The sequence below is a fragment of the Leucoraja erinacea genome, chromosome 5 (assembly GCF_028641065.1).
Source record: "Leucoraja erinacea ecotype New England chromosome 5, Leri_hhj_1, whole genome shotgun sequence".
Taxonomy (NCBI): domain Eukaryota; kingdom Metazoa; phylum Chordata; class Chondrichthyes; order Rajiformes; family Rajidae; genus Leucoraja; species Leucoraja erinaceus.
This window is the reverse complement of record NC_073381.1, coordinates 96,771,714-96,790,351: the sequence shown is the minus strand read 5'-3', so window position 1 is coordinate 96,790,351 and position 18,638 is coordinate 96,771,714. Positions and strand designations below refer to the sequence as shown.

Genomic DNA, 18,638 nt, shown 5'->3' with positions numbered 1-18,638 from the left:
TTTTAAGATTCTTAAATCAAGTCAAGTCAAGTTTATTCGTCACATACACATACGAGATGTGCAGTGAAATGAAAGTGGCAAATCTCGCTAACTTTTCCAATTTACCACCGATCGGAACGAAACTTGGTGCACTCGCAGCACAGGATAATGACGAGTGAGATGGCACAATCGTAGCGTTATCTCATACCGTTCCTGCGCAAATAGAAAAACCGTGCAAACCGGAAGAGCACAAGATCAGAGTTTTAGTTTACTGGGTTTGAGCACATATTCTTTGATACTTCATTGTCAGTGCTGACAGAATGTTGCCATGTCAGAAGAATAATTATTTTGAACAAAGTGATAAATCAAGTCTGTCTGCTATGCTACAAGAGATTCCATGGCACCACCTTAAAATCCGATAAATGGCTGATCTTCATTTCTCAAACATCGTAAAAATAAATTTATTTGATTTTTGTGGAACCTCCCTCTGTGCAAATTGGCCACTATGCTGGCTTGCAAAAGAGCAATAATATTTCACGAGTATCCCGTTGTCAGTGAAGTGTTTTGAGATATTTATTTTGAATGCAAAAAGCATTCAATACACACTCGTAAGTTATTTCTAACTGCTGAAACACATTGTCCAATACAGGGCGAATGTAATCGCAAGGTTAAGATACTCTAAGATTGTTGCTGCATCTGTTGTCTTCTCTGCAGCACTTCAAGTGTACAAGGTTAGTTTCGGCAGGAAAAAAAGCAAGGCTCTGGTGTTAAATACAATTGAATCAAGGCATCTGCAAATATTTCCCTCTCACTAACCCCTCCTCAACAGTTCCTGACATCTGCTTAATATCACAAGGCATAGACAATTATTCTTTGATTAGCATACTTTGCCATATGAGGCAAAGAAGAACTGATTGATGAAACCTGATTAATCTGATAAGCTCAGAATCCTATTCTTAGATGCAGGTCTGATAATGAGCTTAATTTACAGCCTCCGAATCGCGAAAGGTGGAGAGAAAGGCAAAAGGAAAGACCAGCACCTCGATAGGAAACATATTGAAGGATCTGCTCCAAGAATGTTTTCATTGCAGTCTGAAGAGGTTTGAAATCCGTCAATCTACAAGGTTTTGCAAAGCAAGGAAACAACCACGATGTGAACAAGTGCACCTGCAGCTGACAGCTGCGCCACAGGGTATGTTAATCCTTCTTTACGTATATTGATTAGTATTTTTCGCTGCCTAAAGTAAACAGCAATGGGGTGTGCACCATCACAAAGTGAAATAATACAGCACCTTGCAAAAAATACTTTTAAACCTCTAAAGAAAGCCAAGGCCCGGTCATCTGTGGACAGAACACCTGCTAAAAGCCAACCCACCTCGATCAGTGGAGGTTCGGGAATCTCGGACAGTGAATCAAACCGATCCGAGGATGTGCAAGAGGATATCAGAGCTCCCAGGAATAAAGTTTCACACCAAGAGGGAAGGGGCCGATGCCAAAAGGTGCTTGCATCGAAGGTGCCCGCAGTCCAGTCTGAAGTTTACAAAGAAACCAATGGAGATAAACAGGCAACTAGCACCAAGGTGGCAACATCGGAGGTTGTCAGTTCACATGTATGTGCTTCCCAGAACATGCATGTTGAGAAAAACCACAATGACTGCAATCAGTCCAACGACAGCAACACAGCGCAGCAAACCAAGAGAAACAAGAAAAAAGGTCGTCATACTGTCAAGCGAACCAAGAGCGGCAAGTTGAGGTCAAGAAGCCAAACTAGAGGTGAAGATGAAAAAGTAAACTTTCCCACATCGATGGTTGAAGCCCATCATGCAGCGTATGCTTATCTCAATCCTACCCTTTCCAAGTACGATGCCATCCTGAGTCTAACTGATCAGGCCACACAAACTCAGCTGGTGTTTCAACAGATGATGAGTTTCCTGACCCTCCGCTTTGAGGAAATCAACCAAATGCTAGAAGAAATAGCTGCTGAAGGAGAGAAGCTGGTCAGAGACATTGGCCCTCATCTCACATGGTCTGCTGGGAAAGGAGATCCGAAAGAGCAGCCCGACCTCTTGCAACAGTTGTTGCTTTACACCGTCAACAAGATGCAGACGACCAACGAAATAGTGACCTCCTTGACTACCACGGTCCTGCAGGAAACCAGCGACTACCTGCAAAGTGCTACTAACATTTTTCAAAAGAGGCTGATGGCGAAACAGCATGTGGATGAGAGGCTGCAGCAATTGATTTATCAACTGGGGGCTTGCACGTTGCAAAAGGCCCACGCCGAACCCAGAGACACGACCCTTTATTCTGTGGACAGTGGCATTTGTGTAGATACAGATTCCACAAAGGAATGTTGCACACTGAAGGAACACTGTAAATGTAACAAGAGAACTAGCTGCGATTGCAGCGCTCACCTTTCGTGCAAGGGCTCCATTACACACTCTTCTTCCACGAACCCAGCACAAACGTCGTCCTGCTCCTCAAATTCTCAACACTGTGCAGTGGGTCATCATTGCAGAGGATCATCTTGTTCAGCTCCCGACAAGACAGCTTCCTGCTCCCATCTCTGTGGATCAACATCCAGTGCTTTACTGAGGCAGAACAGGTCCCTGGAGTCGTTCACCAGCGTTGAATGCGACGCCTTGGCTCACGGGGAATCGCTAGACTTTTGTTCGCTGGGCGAAGATGAGGAAGAAAGCGAGTCGGACTCCAGCTCCCCCGGCAGCCCGCAGAGGCCTTGGTCGTCGCCTGCACAAACAACAGTGGCGCGGCCTGCCCTGAAAAGGATAGAGAAGCCGGAGAATGAGGAGATGACCATCAAGATCAGAGACGCCATCAGCCACAGAATCCAGTTCGTACCCACCCCCTTGGCCTCGCAGGTGTGGTCGGACGATGAGGGCAGAGCGTTGCCGGCGAGGCCCAGCAGTGCGGGGTGCCTGAGGAAAGACGGGCCAAGGAAGCGCCGCTCCAGGTCGGCCGAGTCGCTGCGCAGCAAGGCCGAGGATGCAACCCTGCTGGAGCTGCAGAGGACGCAGCAGGTGCTGGGCCGGAGGCTGGACAAGATGCAGCGGCCCGAGGTTGGGCCCGCTCGCCGCGAGGTAGCGGGGAATCTAGCTGGCCCCCGCCTTACGGACAGTCCGGACCACACCCAGACCCGCGTTACGGGCAGTCCCCGCGTTACGGGCAGACCACACCCGGACCCGCGTTACGGGCAGTCCCCGCGTTACGGGCAGTCCCCGCGTTACGGACAGTCCGGACCACACCCAGACCCGCGTTACGGGCAGTCCCCGCGTTACGGACAGTCTGGACCACACCCCACGTTACGGGCAGTCCCCGCGTTACGGACCGTCGGGGCCGCGTCAGTCCCCGCGTTACGGGCAGCCCGGACCGCGTCAGTCCCCGCGTTACGGGCAGCCCGGACCGCGTCAGTCCCCGCGTTACGGGCAGCCCGGACCGCGTCAGTCCCCGCGTTACGGGCAGCCCGGCCCCAAGCGTCGCCAACACCAAGCTGAGGGCCTCCCTACACCGGGGCTTCAACGTGCTACCCAGCCCGGAGAGGGGAGCCGGCGGCTCGGTGCAGGGGCTCATCGGCAGCTCCAGCGCCGCCGGATCCCCGCCGCCGCCTCCCGCAACCTCCCGCCGGCCCAGCGCACCCACCTTGCCCTCGGCGCCGCCTGTTGCTCGCAAGAAGCAGCGGGCCAGCAGCGCCCCGGCCGCCGGTGGAGATAGTGGTGGTGGTTCCAGTGCCGCCGCCCTCCCCGGGCCCGGGCCGTCGCTGTCAACCGGCCGCCGACACCGACACCGACACCGACACCTTCCCGCCGCCTCCCACGGCCCTCGAGCTGTCCGGCGCCTTGGCGCCCGCGTCCGCGCCCTGCTGCACATGCGCGGTCACGGCAGCGAGGGTCGGGCGCGCGGACGCCGGCACCCGCTCCCCGCAGGGCGCATGCGCGTCAACGGACGCCGCCGGCACGTGCGCGGCGACTGACGGCGCAGGCGCGTCGGGCCCCGTTGCCGTGGCGACGGTGACGCGCCGACTGATGACGCGACTGGAGCCGGCGGCCCTGCTGCCCAGTAGACTCGGCCCCAGCTCCGGCCCCCAGACCCAGTCCCAGACCCGGACCCAGACACGGACCCGCCCGGCCGGGGCTGCCGAGCCTCAGCTCCGCTCCAAGGCCCCGGGCCCGCTCCACCACTGGCAGCCCTACAAAATCATCAACCTGCGCTACGCCGGAGACTGCGGCCGCTCGGCGGACCCCGCCACTCCGCCCTGCCCGCCCACTGTGGCCTCCCCTCCTCCTCCTCCCCCAGACCGCAGGGGAGGGGACGCGGGTGGAGCATGGACTGCCTTCACCCCGGCCGGACGCACAGTGCCCTCTCCTCCCCTGAAGAGGCCGTGCCAGCGATCACCCAACTCCACCCAACCACCCAACTCCACCCAACAACCAAACCCAACCATCAACCAACTCCATCCAACCATCACCCAACTCCATCCAACCATCACCCAACTCCACCCAACCATCACCCAACTCCACCCAACCATCACCCAACTCCACCCAACCATCACCCAACCTCCACCCAACCATCACCCAGCTCCATCCAACCATCAGCCAACTCCACCCAACCATCAACCAACTCCACCCAACCATCACCCAACTCCATCCAACCATCACACAACCTAACCCAACCATCACTCAACTCAACCCAATCGTCAGTTGACTCAAGCCAATCGTACCTCAACTCAACCCATTTATCCATCAACCCAAGCCATTCCCCCCTCAGCCCAACACAACTACCCGTTAACCCCACACATCCACCCATTAACCTAGCCCATTCACCCGTTAACCCAGCCCATCCACCTCTCAATCCAGCACATCCCCCCGTGAACTCACCCCATTCATCCATCAATCCAGCCCATTTTCCCACCAGACCAACACAACCAGCTGTTAACCCAACACAGGCATCTGTCAACTCATCACAATTAACTGTCAACCCAAGACAACCATTTGTCAAGTCAGCGCAACTAACCGTCAATCCACCCGTTAACTCAACACAACCACCCGCTAACCCACCACAACCACCCGTCAACCCATCCCAACCTAATGTCAGCCCGACCCACCCACCCATCAATCCGACACAACCACAATTGTCTGTCAACTCTAGCCAATCTTCTCTCAATTCAAGGCCACTGCCCGCCAACTCGACCCAGCCATATGTCCAGTTCACCCATCTATCCATTGGCTCAACCCCACCCTCTGTCAGCTCCGCCCAGCTATCCGACGACTCGCCTCATCAATCTGTCAACTCAGCAAGTGCATCCGTGAGCTCTGCCCACCCTGCTGTCAACCCGATCCAAGGATCTGACAACCTCACCCACCAATCTGAGAACCTAACCCGCCAGCCCCTCAACTCGACCCACTCGATAGTCAGCAGCCCTTCGATCGTCAAGGAAGTGTCTCCAATGAAGCTTGTATCTCAAGCGCATTCATCGGGTAGGAAGCCCGCCAGTCCTCCTCAACTGAGGTCGTCATTTCAAGCAACCAGATTCCCACCTCCCTTACCTACTGGCAGTGAGAAAAGATTCGCCAGCCCACCTTTGCCGCCTAAAACCCTATTCCGACCTATTGGCTATACAACACCCTCCCCTTCTGCTGGGAGGAGGTGTCCAGAAGCAGCCCGGGAAGCCAAGCTCTTGCCTCACGTTCACACCAACAGACATCCAAGCCCACCAAGAGGTAGTAAGCAGCAGACTCCGCCGGCAAGCCCGACAAGATCCTGTCCACTCACGGTAAAGAAGCTGCCTAGTCCTCCGACCCATCGGAAGCTTCCAAGTCCACCGACACAGCAGAAGCAGACCAGCCCGTTCCTGCACCGTAAACTGCCAACCCCACCCACCAGCTCCAGGCAATCAAGCTCAGCATCATGTGCCAGCAACTCTTCTCCGCCCATCTCACCGGTATTGTTCCGGAAAGGGTCCAATGACCAGTCTGAGGATGACTTGGACTCTCGGAGGTCTGGGAGAAATGGGTCCAATGCTTCATCCATATTCTGTCAATTGTCGAACTCAATTTTCGAGGCTAAGCCACCTTCTTTGAACAGTTTTGGCACAACAGACACAAGTGGCCAATTGCCAAACGTCCTTCCGGGAGATGGTAGCCCGATGATGTCCAGAGCAGCGTGGAGGAACAATTTCATGCTCAAAAAGCCAGGAGATCGGCAGAGAAGGTTGACCCTGAGTGGTGTCCACCCCCAGCCTTTTGTTAAGAGGAATTATCTATTCGATAGTAAACCTGGGACCCAGAATAGACGGTGTGTATCAACTACTGCTGGAAGTGAACCGGCACTCCACAGCATTGGGTAAGTACTGCACTGGCTTCAATCAGTATTCAATGTCTGAAGAAGGGTCTCGACCCAAAACGTCACCCTTTCCTTCTCTCCAGAGATGCTGCCCATCCCGCTGAGTTACTCCAGCTTTTTGTGTCTATCTTCAGTTTAAACCAGCATCTGCAGTTCTTTCTTACGCAATATTCGAGAAGGAATATTTTATGCAACTCCTAAGTTTGTAGGCAATCCAGTCACCATTTGGAGGGGTTGACACAACAACCATGTTTAAATATGCAAGGCCATAAAGTGCTGGAATAGCTCAACGGATCAGGCAGCATCTCTGGAAAACATGGATAGATAGTGTTTCAGGTCGGGACCATTTTGTCTATGACGCATCATGTCTGCTCCATAGCTGAATAAGAAATTTAAGCAAATCTTTGTCATTAAACTGGCGATGATGAATATAAAAGGATATAAAAGGATGGTACAAACAGTCCCCGCGGCTCACCGAACCCCGCAAACGGGCCGGCTCAAACACCGCGGCAGCTTCGATCGCCTCAGCACAGAGGGAGAAGAGGAGGGAAGAGACTGCAGCCCTAAGATTTTTGCCTCCACCACAGTGAGGAGGTGCTTGGAGGACTCACTGTGGTGGATGTTAATTTGTGTTTATTGTTGTTTATTATTGTATTATTGTATGTATGACTGCAGGCACAAAATTTCGTTCAGACAGTAAGGTCTGAATGACAATAAAGGTAATTCTAATTCTAATTCTAATATTGCTGGGACTGGATATGCCAGGATTTTATTTCTGTGGACTGTAGATGGCTGAGGGGGTGACTTTATAAACTCATGAGGGTGAATAGCCACAGTCTTTTACGCAGAGTAGATGAATATATAAATTTAAAAGCTGGAAAGGGTGTAAAAAGGATTAACGAGGATGTTGCCAGGACATGAGGGCCTGAGCTATTGGGATTGTTTGAGCAGGTTAGAACTTCATTCCTTTGAGCACAGGAAGATGAAGGCTAATCTTATTACGTACAACACCATGAGAAGAATAGATTGGGTAAATGCATAGCCTTTTACCCAGAACAGGGGAATCAAGAACCTGAGGACATAGGTTTAAGATGAGGGAGGAAAGATTTAACAGGAACCTGAGGAGCAATCTTTTAACACAAAGGTTGGTGGGTATATGGAACAAACTGCCAGAGGAGGTAGTTGAGGCAGTACTATCACAACATTTAAGAAACATTTAGGCAGGTACATGGATAGGATAGGTTTGGAGGGATATGGCCCAAATGCAGGCAGGTGGGACTAGTATAGATGGGTCATGTTGGTCAGTGAGCAATTTGGGCCGAAGGGTCTGTTTCCACGCTGCATGACTCTAAAGGGCACAGAGTTAAGGTGAGAGTGGAAAGATTTAAAAGGGACTCGAGGGACAGCTTTTTTACAAGTGGAACGAGCTGCCAGAGGGTCTGGTAGAAGCTAGTACAATTATAGCATTCAAAGGACCCTTAGGCATTTACACGGTTCGGAAACGTTTGAAAGAACGTGGGCCCAGCTCAGTTTAGCAACTTGGTCAGCATCAGGGCGAAAGGGCGAAAGGCCTGTTTCTGTGCTCCTAGCTCTGACTCTGTGACTCCAGAGCTGTTTGACCTCCACCTCCCACCGCTGGTCATTCCCTGCTGTGTTTAGTTTGATTTAGTGTAGAGATACAGCATGGAAATAGGACCCTTGGCCCACCGAGACCGTGCTGACCAGTGATCCATCCTACACACTTGGGACAATTTACAATTTTAACCAAATAACCTGCAAACCTTCATGTCTGTGGAGGGCGGGAGGAAACCGGAGCACCCGGGGGAAACCCACATGGTCACAGAATAGATGTACAGACAGCACCCGTAGTCAGGGTCAGACCTGGGTTTCTGGCGCTGTAAGGCAGCAACTCTACCGCTGTGCCACCGTGCTGCCCCTGTGGCTGAACCACAACCTCAGTTCCTCTTTTGTTCCTCTATTCCCTATTTTGCCAGCAATAGCTCAGGTGAAAGTAGTCATCACCTGGCCAGGTTCCAGGTTTGGGTGCATTCCAGACCTCAGAGGTCAACACCTTGAGCTGAAGTCAGTAACATTGGAGGCCCATCCATCAGCTGTGGCATCTTCCAGGTGAAGCAACTTCCCTCCCAGGCTACACATCTGGGTGACTTGGCAAATACCTGTCTCTGCGTTATCATTTTGAAAACAAGTAAATGGAATAGTGTGAGGTGAGGAGACAAAGATACAATGGAGTCATTTGTATAATGATAAGAAAGTTCACAAGTGATAGGAGAAGAATTAGTCCATTCGGCCCAGCAAGTCTATTCCACCATTCAACATGGCTGATCTATCTTTCCCTCTCAACCCCATTCTCCTGCCTTCTCCCCGTAACCCCTGACACCCATACTAATCAAGAATCTGTCAATCTCCACCTTAAAACTACCCAATGACTAGGCCTCCCCAGCCGTCTGTGTAGACACAAGCACCTGCAGATTCTGGTTTACCAAAAAAGACACAAAATGCTGGAGTAACTCAGCGGGTTAGGCAACATCTCTGGAGAACATGGATAGGGGGCATAGGGTTCAGTCTGAAGGAAGGTCCTGACCTGAAACATTGCTCTTTAAAGATGCTGCCTGGCCTGCAGGGTAGCTCCAGCAATTTGTGTCTTTTTTAGATAGTATTAAGCAGAGAGTGACAGATAATTATATCGTTTGGGTATCCCTTCAGGATCTGGACCATCCATGGTTCTGAGAGGGTTGGCAAAGCCAATGGGGGACCGGCAGATTTACTTTACACTTTTAGACTTTAAAGATGCAGTGCGGAAACAGGCCCTTCACACATCCCTTCCCCCCCCCCCTCCCCCCCCCCCCCCCCCCCCCCCCCCTGTCCATGCCGACCAATGACTACCTGTACCACCCTGTACACTAGCACTATCCTACACAGTAGAACCATTTTTACCGAAGCCAAATTAACCTTTAAAACCTGTACGTCTTTGGAGTGTGGGAGGGAAACCAGAGCACCTGGAGAAAACCCACGCTGTCACAGGGCGAACGTACAAACTCTGTACAGACAGTACCCATAGTCAGGATTGAGCCTGGGTCTCTGGCGCTGTGAGGCAGCAACTGTGCCATTGTGGAGCCCCTGCAGATAGGAATGGAGAGGATAGTAAGGGAGATTGTGTGTGTCTTCCGACGCTTACACTGGATGCCTGTTGTGGCCACAACAAGAGAATTCAAGATTCTCAGTGTCATCTGAATGCACCTTCTTCTGTTGGTGCAGTTTCGAGACCAAGGATTCCTAGAAGTGGAGACACAGTAATGTTACAGGAAAGCAGGAAACTGTAGATCACGCACCTGCCACAGGGGAATATCTGTCATTCCGCAAATAGCAAGATGTTCAGAAAATCATGTCCATCATTCTCGGAATGGTACTCTCGCCCAATTCTGGTCACCCCATTACATGAACCATGTGGAAGCTTTGGGAGAGTATGGGTGGTCACAGTGGCGCAGCGGTAGAGTTTCTGCCTTACAGCGAATGCAGCGCCGGAGACCCGGGTTCAATCCCGACTACGGGTGCTGTCTGTACGGAGTCTGTACAGAGTCTGTACGTTCTCCCCGTGACCTGCGTGAGTTTTCTCAGAGATCTTCGGTTTCCTCCCACATTCCAAAGACATGCAGGTTTGTAGGTTAATTGGCTTGGTAAATGTAAAAATATAAAAAAATTGTCCTTAGTGGGTGTGGGATAGTGTTAATGTGTGGGGATCGCTGGCCGGCGTGGGCTGAAGGGCCTGTTTTCATGCTGTATCTCTAAACTAGACTGGAGGGCATAACTTTCAGGTGAGAGGGACAAAGCTTAAAGGAGATATGCAGTAGGGAGGATTTTCTTTTACACAGGGGGTGCCTGGAATGTACTGTCAGTGGTGGTAGTGGGGGCAGATACGATAGTGATGTTTAAGAGGCTTTTAGATAGGCACATGCATATGCAGGGATGGAGCGATATGGATCATGTGCAGGCAGAGAAGATCAACGTCAGCAATGAGTATAGGAAGGAACTGCAGATGCTGGTTTAAATTGCAGGTAGACAAAAATGCTGGAGTAACTCCGCGGGACAGGCAGCATCTCTAGAGAGAAGGAATGGGTGACGTTTCGGGTCGAGACCCTTCTTCAGACTAGAAAAGTCACCCATTCCTTCTCTCCAGAGATGCTGCCTGACCCGCTGAGTTACCCCAGCTTTTTGTGTCTATCTTCAGCATTGATATTGTTGACATTGTTATTTGTGCTATAGTTATATAGTTCTCAGCATTGCAGCGCATCAGGTCGGCTTGGACAAGTTGAGCTAAAGAGCCTGTTTCCACGCTGTATAACTCTCTGACTCCATGGGTCTATGCAATAGGTAAAGCAAAGGGGAAGATACAGAGTGCAGAATATAGTTCTCAGCATTGTAGCGCACCAGTTCCACAGACAAAGTCCAATGTCCACAATGGGGTAGAGGTGAATCGGACAGTACCCTAGCTTATGAAAGGACCATTCAGAAGCCTGCCCGTCCCTCAGAAACCCTTTAAATCTATCCCCTCTTACTTTAAATCTATGGCCACCAGTTTTAGACTCCCTGGGGAAAAGGCTGATTTAACTATCTACCCTACCTATGTACATCAGAATTTTTTTCACCTCTATAAGGTCACTCCTCAGCCCCCTTGGCATCGAGGAAAAAAGCCCTGGATATTCAATCTCTCCTATTAACTCAAGCCTTCCAGTCCAGTTAATATCCTTGTGATTCATTTCTGCTTCTCTCCAGCTTAACGACATCCACCCAATGGCATGGTGACCAGAACTGCACACAATACCCCAATTCAGCCGAACTAACTTTTTCCCAAATCCCAAATCTTGTACTGAGTGCCACATCCGACCAATAGGGCATGCCATATGCCATCTTCAACCTCTCTGTCTACCTGTGTTGCTGCTATCAGGGAGATATGTGCACGCACCCCTTGGTCCCTCTGGTCAAACACTCACCAAGGCCCAGACATTCACTCTGGTTTAACTTCCCAAATATAACACTACATTGACTGAGTTAAACTCCATCTGCTATTCCTTTGCCCGCATTCCCAGTTAGAACAGAGGATAGCCCACAATGTTTGTGCCGAACATGATGCCAACTTAAACTCGTCACATCTGCTTGCACATGATCCATATACCTCTAATTCCTGCACTTCCATCTGTCTGTCTAAGAGCCTCTTCAACACATTTTTCCTAGGAGCGAAGAAGGCTGAGGGGTGACCTTATAGAGGTTTACACATTTCTGGTGTCTGGAGGCACAGCAGTAGAGTTGCTGCGTTACAGCGCCAGAGACCCGGTTTCCATCCTGACCACGGGTGCTCTTTGTACGGAGCTTGTATGTTCTCCCCGTGATCTCCGTGGGTTTTCTCCGGGAGTTCTGGTTTCCTCCCATGCCAAAGGTTTGTAGGCCAATTGACTTGGTAAAAATTGTACATTGTCCTTAGTGCATGTAGGATAGTGTTAGTGGACGAGGGTCGTTGTTTGGCGTGGACTCAGTGGGAGAAAGGTCTTGTTTCCACACTGTATCTTTAATCTAAACTAAACTAAACCACCCCTGGCAGTGCGCTCCAGGCCCCTACCACTCTGTAAATTAACATGCCCTGCACGTCTCTATGAAACATTCTCTCTCTCACCTTATAGCTATGCCCTCTACTGTTGTACGTTTCCACCCTGGGACGAAGGTTCTGACTGTCTACACTCTCTATGCTTCTCATAATTTTATACACGTCTATCGAGTCTCCCCTCAACCTCCGACATTCTGGAGAAGAATTGATCAACAACCTGTTGTAATCTTAGCCAACCCTATTCAATATAATCAGAAAGGTGTGATTCTGTGAGTATTACTAAGTTAGGCTATTCCCTGACTAATTTGTTGTCCATCTCTCCAGAGTAGGTGTACTTGCAGATGTTTGTAAGAAGGACTTGATAGGATTAAAGATAGACACAAAAAGCTGGAGTAACTCAGCGGAACAGGCAGCGTCTCTGGAGAGAAGGAATGGGTGACGTTTCGGGTCGAGACCCTGCTTCAGACTGGTTAGGGATAAGGGAAGCGAGAGATATAGATGGTGATGTGGAGAGACAAAGAACAATGAATTAAAGATATACAATAAAGTAACGATGATTAAGGAAACAGGCCATTGTTAGCTGTTTGTAGGGTGAAAACGAGAAGCTAGTGCTACCTGGGTGGGGGAGGGATGGAGAGAGGGAATACCAGGGCTACCTGAAGTTAGAGAAATCAATATTCATACCACTGGGCTGTAAGCTGCCCAAGTGAAATATGAGATGATGTTCCTCCAATTTGCGTTTAGCCTCACTCTGACAATGGAGGAGACCGAGGACTGAAAGGTCAGTGTGGGAATGGGAAGGAGAATTAGTTGCTGCCTCACAGCGTCAGAGACGCGGGATCCATCCTGACTACGGGGGCTGTCTGTACGTAGTCTGTACGTAATCCCTGTGATGGCGTGGGTTTTCTCCAGGTGCTCTGATCTCCCTCCCACACTCCAAAGACAAACAGGTTTGTAGGTTAATTGACCTGTAATTATTGTAAATTGTCCCTAGTGTGTGTAGGATAGTGTTAGTGTTTAGGTGATCGATTGTCAGCGCAGACCTGTCGGGCCAAATGGCCTGTTTCCATGCTGTAATTCTAAACTAAACTCAATTAAACTAAAGAGGTGAGTGTTTTGGTTTGAAGCAACCAACACAATCCAGGTCCTTGATTAGATGACTACTAGAGATTAGCTGAATACATTATCAGACATTGTGTGCTTCATCTTAATCCTTCAATGGGCCAGTCTCATTGTGCTGAAATGTGTAGGAAGGAACAGCAGATGATAGCTGAAGTTGAAGATAGATATAAAAAGCTGGAGTAACCCAGCAGGTCGGGCAACATCTCTGAAGAAAAGGAATAGGTGACGTTTCAGGTCGTGACCCTTCTTCAGACCTGCTGACGCAACCCGATCTCAACTCAAAATGTCACCTGTTCCTTTTCTCCAGAGATCCTGCCTAACCCGCTGAGTTAAGCCAGCATTTTGTGTCTCTCATTCTGCTAAACACGCATTGCAAGAGATCTTTCGCGAGATCCAGTATCAAAAATTATCTGCTGCATTCCATGTGCTCTGACCAAAGAGACCACCAGATTATTGTACAAGATCACTACAATCTACTGCTCTTCCCCTGCCTGTTGACCCCAATGCCACAGTAATGGGGCTGAATCATAAGTGGTCTCTAAGATTGCTGTGGGTAGTGTCTGATTCTCCTCCACCCCATTGCGGACGTTGGACTTTGTCTGTGGAACTGGTGCGCTACAATGCTGAGAACTATATTCTTCACTCTGTATCTTCCCCTTTGCTCTACCTATTGTACGAGTTTGGCTTGGTTATGTTTATGTATATCACATGGGGCGTCATGGTGGCGCAACAGTAGAGTTGCTGCCTTTACAGCGTCAGAAACCCGGGTTCGATCCTGGCTACGGGTGCTGTCTGTACGGAATTTGCACGTTCTCCCCGTGACCTGCGTGGGTTTTCTCCGGGTGCTCCGGTTTACTCCCACACTCCAAAAGATGTACAGGTTTGTAGGATAATTGGCTTTGGTATAAATGTGTAGGAAAGAGTTAGAGTAGATGATCGCTGGTCGGCTCAGACCTGGTGGGCCGATGGCCTGTTTCCGCGATGTATCTCTAAACTACACTAAAGAATATTTATTTTAGTATATTACATTTATAGCATAGTATTTGACGGAATGCATGCAAAACAAGGCTTTTCACTATATCTCGGTACACATGACAATAATAAATCTAACCCTAAACCTAAGCAATGACAACATATTTCAGTAATAACCTGGAAAACTAAAATAGCAGCAACCACTGCACGCACCAGTGCTGACCAAGTCCCAGTCAATCCAAGATTCAATCCAACATCCGAGATGTCCTCATTCTTTAGAGAAGAGAGTTCTCACTTGTTCTCACTAGATGAGGGTTCTCACTCGAGTCTCCTCGGTACCCCGCAGCTCCGCCCTTGCTCCCCCTCCCCCTAGTCGTAACAGAGACAGAGTCCCCCTAGTCCTTACCTTCCATCCTATCAGCCGTCCCATTCAACACATAATCCTCCGACATTTTCGCCACCTCCAACGAGATCCCACCACTAGCCACATTTTCCCATCTCCACCCCTTTCTGCCTTCCGCAGAGACCGCTCCCTCCGCAACTCCTTGGTTAACTCATCCCTTCCCACCCAAACCACCCCATCCCGTGGTACCTTCCCCTGCAACCGCAGGAGATACAACACTTGTCACTATACCTCCTCCCTCGACTCTGTCCAGGGACACTGACAGTCCTTTCAGGTTAGGCAGAGGTTCACTTGCACCTCCTCCAACCTCATCTGCTGTATCCGTTATTCAAGATGTGGACTCTTATACATCGGCGAGACCAAACGCAGACTGGGCGATTGCTCAGTCCGCGTGAACCAACCTGATCTCCCGGTTGCTAAACACCGAAGGGTCTCAGCCCGAAACGTTGCCTATTTCCTTCGCTCCAAAGATGCTGCCTCACCGGCTGAGTTTCTCCAGCATTTTTGTCTACCTTCGGTTTTCCAGCATCTGCAGTTCCTTCTTGAACAATGTACAATGTTTACCGAAGTCAATTAACCTACAAACCTGCACGTCTTTGGAGTGTGAGATGAAACCAGAGTTCCCGGACAAAACCCACCGTGGTCACAGGGAGAAGGTACAAACACCATATAGACTATCAAACACATGTCACTGGTGCTGCAAGGCAGCAACTCAGTCACCCTCAAACATTGGGGTGGGGAGGAATGGTGATTGTCATTGAAACGGGAATCGCAGGGCTGAAGTATAATCTGAACACACTGTTACAGCATTTCTTTTACAATACAACTGCCGGCCGTGGTGAATTTGGGCTAATGGGATTGTCATTGTGGTGAGCCTCTTATTCTAATCCCCATGAACTAATTCTCTTCCCCCAACAGTTTAGATGGAAGTCCTGAGAGTGACGGCGATCCGTGGACGGGATATTACCTTTCCGATCTGAGAAGCCCCAACCGGTCGGTCTCCCACCCAGAACTCTGCGTCGTTGGCCAGAGGCTCCAGTGAGACAAACAGAGTGAAGAATACAGATGCTGCTAAACCGTGTGGGGTTTCCAATGCGCCTCGCCCACGACCAACCCAGGATTATCTGGTCGTCTTGTGGCACAACAAACTAATCCGCTCTGTTCTTCTTCGTTTAATGAGGTTGACCTACTTAAAATCTTGCGCTGAGCTTTTTGGAACAATATTCATTTTATTTATTTTTCTAATTTCTAATGGCGTGATTTCAGGGCATTGTCCTCCACCTCTGGGGAGATTGTATTGGGATAGATGCAAGGCCGAATCTAGTCTAGGGATTGAAATCTCATGAAGCCACTTTTATTAGAATCAAAGCAGACACAAAATGCTGGAGTAACTCAGCGGGTCAGGCAGCAACTTATAGAGACATAGTGTAATACAGTGTAATACTTCTTCGGCCCAACTTGCCAACAATGTCCCAGCTACACTAGTCCCACCTGCCTGCGTTTGGTCCATATCCCTCCAAACCTGTCCTATCTATGTACCTGTCAAACTGTTTCTTAAATGTTGGGATAGTCCCAGCCTTAACTACCTCCTCTGGCAGCTTGTTCCATACACCCACCACCCTTTGAGTTAAAAAGTTACCGTTCAGATTCCTGTTAAATCTTTTCTCCTTCATCTTTAAGCCTCTGTCCTCTGATCCTCGACTCACCTACTTTTGGCAAAAGACTGCATTTACCAGATCTATTCCTCTCATGATTTTATACACCTCTGTTAGATCCCCCCCTCATCCTCCCAGCCTACTCAACCTCTCCCTATAGCCCACACCCTCTAGTCATGGCAACAACCTCGTAAATCTTCTCTGCACCCTTTCCAGCTTGACAACATCTTTCCTATAACATGATGCCCAGAACTGAACACTATACTCTAACTGCAGCCTCACCATCTTAAACCACTGCAACATGACCTCCCAACTTCTATACTAATTTCTGAAGCAAAGCATTAGGTGATGTATCAGGGGTCGAGACCCTTGTTCGAATGAGAGTCACGGGAAAGGGAAACTAGAGATATAGATGGTATCTAGAAATGGAAGATATGGACTCCAATTCTGAAAGATTACGAACGTTTGAACTGTTTCAGCTCTGTCACTTAAAGGATAAGTAAGCAGATGAAACATTTTAGTAAGTGCAGTAAGTTTAGTCTTCATTTGTGTCAGGGGTTATGGGGTAAGGGAGGAGAATAGGGTTGAGAGGGAAAGATAGATTAGCCATGATTAAAAGGCAAAGTTGGCTTGATGGGCCGAATGGCCTAATTCTGCTCCTTGAACTTGTGAACCTATTTAAAAGATATTTAAACATTGGTCTAAGATTTAGCCGGACTGGGGTGAGCAAGCTGCAAATATTCAGCTTGGGGAGGATTAAGCAAATCGTGCTGGAAAGGATGTATAGTCAACTGATGGTAAGGTAGGAGAGGGATACTGATAATGGGATCAGCAGATCAAATTTATTTTCAGTACGTCCAACTCGTTCCATACATTTTGTTGTACTATTGTTAGTTAAGTGATGAGGGAGATTGACCACAAATAAAAACAGAGAATGCCAGGAATATTCAGCAATCAGGCCACAACAAAGATAACCCTTCAACCAAATTGGAAAAGTAAGAAAACCAGATCGCAGAGTTAACTGGTTGTTTGGAGACTTGGTGGCCTTCAAGTGTCTCTAGTGCAGGAAAGGAAAAGATTCTTCAGTACTGTCTGATTTCATTTGAAAGGTCAAGGAATATATACAGGTTCAACACTGATTTTCCAACAACTGGTGGTCCTGTACCTCTTTTAATCCGGTCAAAATTACCAGAGTGCATTTGAAATCCCCCTCAGAAGTCCCTCTGAAAATTTGGCACCAAGTGAGTGGTCTAATTAAACACAGAGACAAAAAATGCTGGAGTAACTCAGCAGGACAGGCAGCATCTCTGGAGAGAAGGAATGGGTGACGTTTCGGGTCGAGACTCTTCTCAGACTGAGTCAGGGGAGAGGGAGACAGAGATATGGAAGGGTCAGGTGTGAAAACGAGATATCAAAGGGGATGAAGTTCAAGGAAAATGTAGATTAGATCTTTGTTATCTTGGGGAAGGTGAAAACGAAGCATACAAAGGTAAAATTTAATCAGGAGGGCAGTCAGACTGGTTGGAGAACTAGGATGAGGAGGGATGGAGAGAGAGGGAAAGCAAGTTGAAGTTAGAGAAGTCAATATTCACATCACTGGGATTGTAAGCTGCCCAAACGAAATATGAGGTGCTGTTTCTGCAATTTGCGCTGGGCCTCACTCTGACAATGGAGAAGGCCCAGGACAGAAAGGTCAGTGTGGGAATGGGAGGGGGTGTTAAAGTGTTTAGCAACATTTAGGGAGATCAGGTAGGTTTAGGCAGACTGAGCGGAGGTATTCAGTGTAAGACAATTAAACTGCATTTTACAGACGGAAAGAGTGTGGAATTCAACCAAATGAGAACAAGTGAAATTTAGTTCAGAGATACAAACTGGAAACAGCCCCCTCAGCCCACGGCGACTATCACACTAGTTCTATGTTATGCCACTCTCACATCCCCACACCAAGGGTAATTTACAGAGGGCCAATTAATCTACAAACCCCACATCAGTGTGTGTGTGAGGAAACCGGAGCACCCTGAGGAAACTTAAACAGTCGCATGGAGAACGTGCAAACCCCACACAGACATCACATTAGGTCGGGAGCAAACCCGGGTCTCGGCACTGCGAGGCAGCAGCTCCACCAGCTGCGCCACAGTGCAGCTAAGTATCGCATTGTATTGAATTTGCTCTTAATTGTTAACAAATCATGCAGATATGTGGAGAAGTAGGGTTTAATGTATGAAATGTGCATACGTATTGTTGGGTTAAAAATTGTGGACACGTGTTGTAGGGTTTAAAATGTCAAAATGTATTTTGAGGTTAAACAAATGGAAATGTGGAAATGTAGAAACATAGAAAATAGGTGCAGCAGAAGGCCATTCGGCCCTTTGAGCCAGCACCTCTTAGTGGTTAAAAAAAGTGGATATTTGAAAATAAAATCCTGTTTCAATTGATGCTAAAATAACTGGTTAGATACAGAAGAGTGGAAATGGAATTAGAGTTAAGTATAGAATGTTACACGAACACAAGGAATAAATTATGTTGATTTGCA

The 18,638-nt window shown here is 48.9% G+C and overlaps 1 protein-coding gene across 1 annotated transcript; it reads left to right on the top strand.

Moving 5' to 3' along the window:
* The first annotated feature begins 346 nt into the window (after positions 1–346).
* Positions 347–18,638, top strand: LOC129697695 (photoreceptor cilium actin regulator-like). The gene is made up of 4 exons (XM_055636402.1): positions 347–3,436; positions 3,536–4,311; positions 4,371–6,336; positions 15,369–18,638. Exons 1-4 carry the CDS (start codon positions 1,233–1,235, stop codon positions 15,490–15,492), a joined length of 5,070 nt encoding a protein of 1,689 aa, XP_055492377.1. The 5' UTR covers positions 347–1,232; the 3' UTR covers positions 15,493–18,638.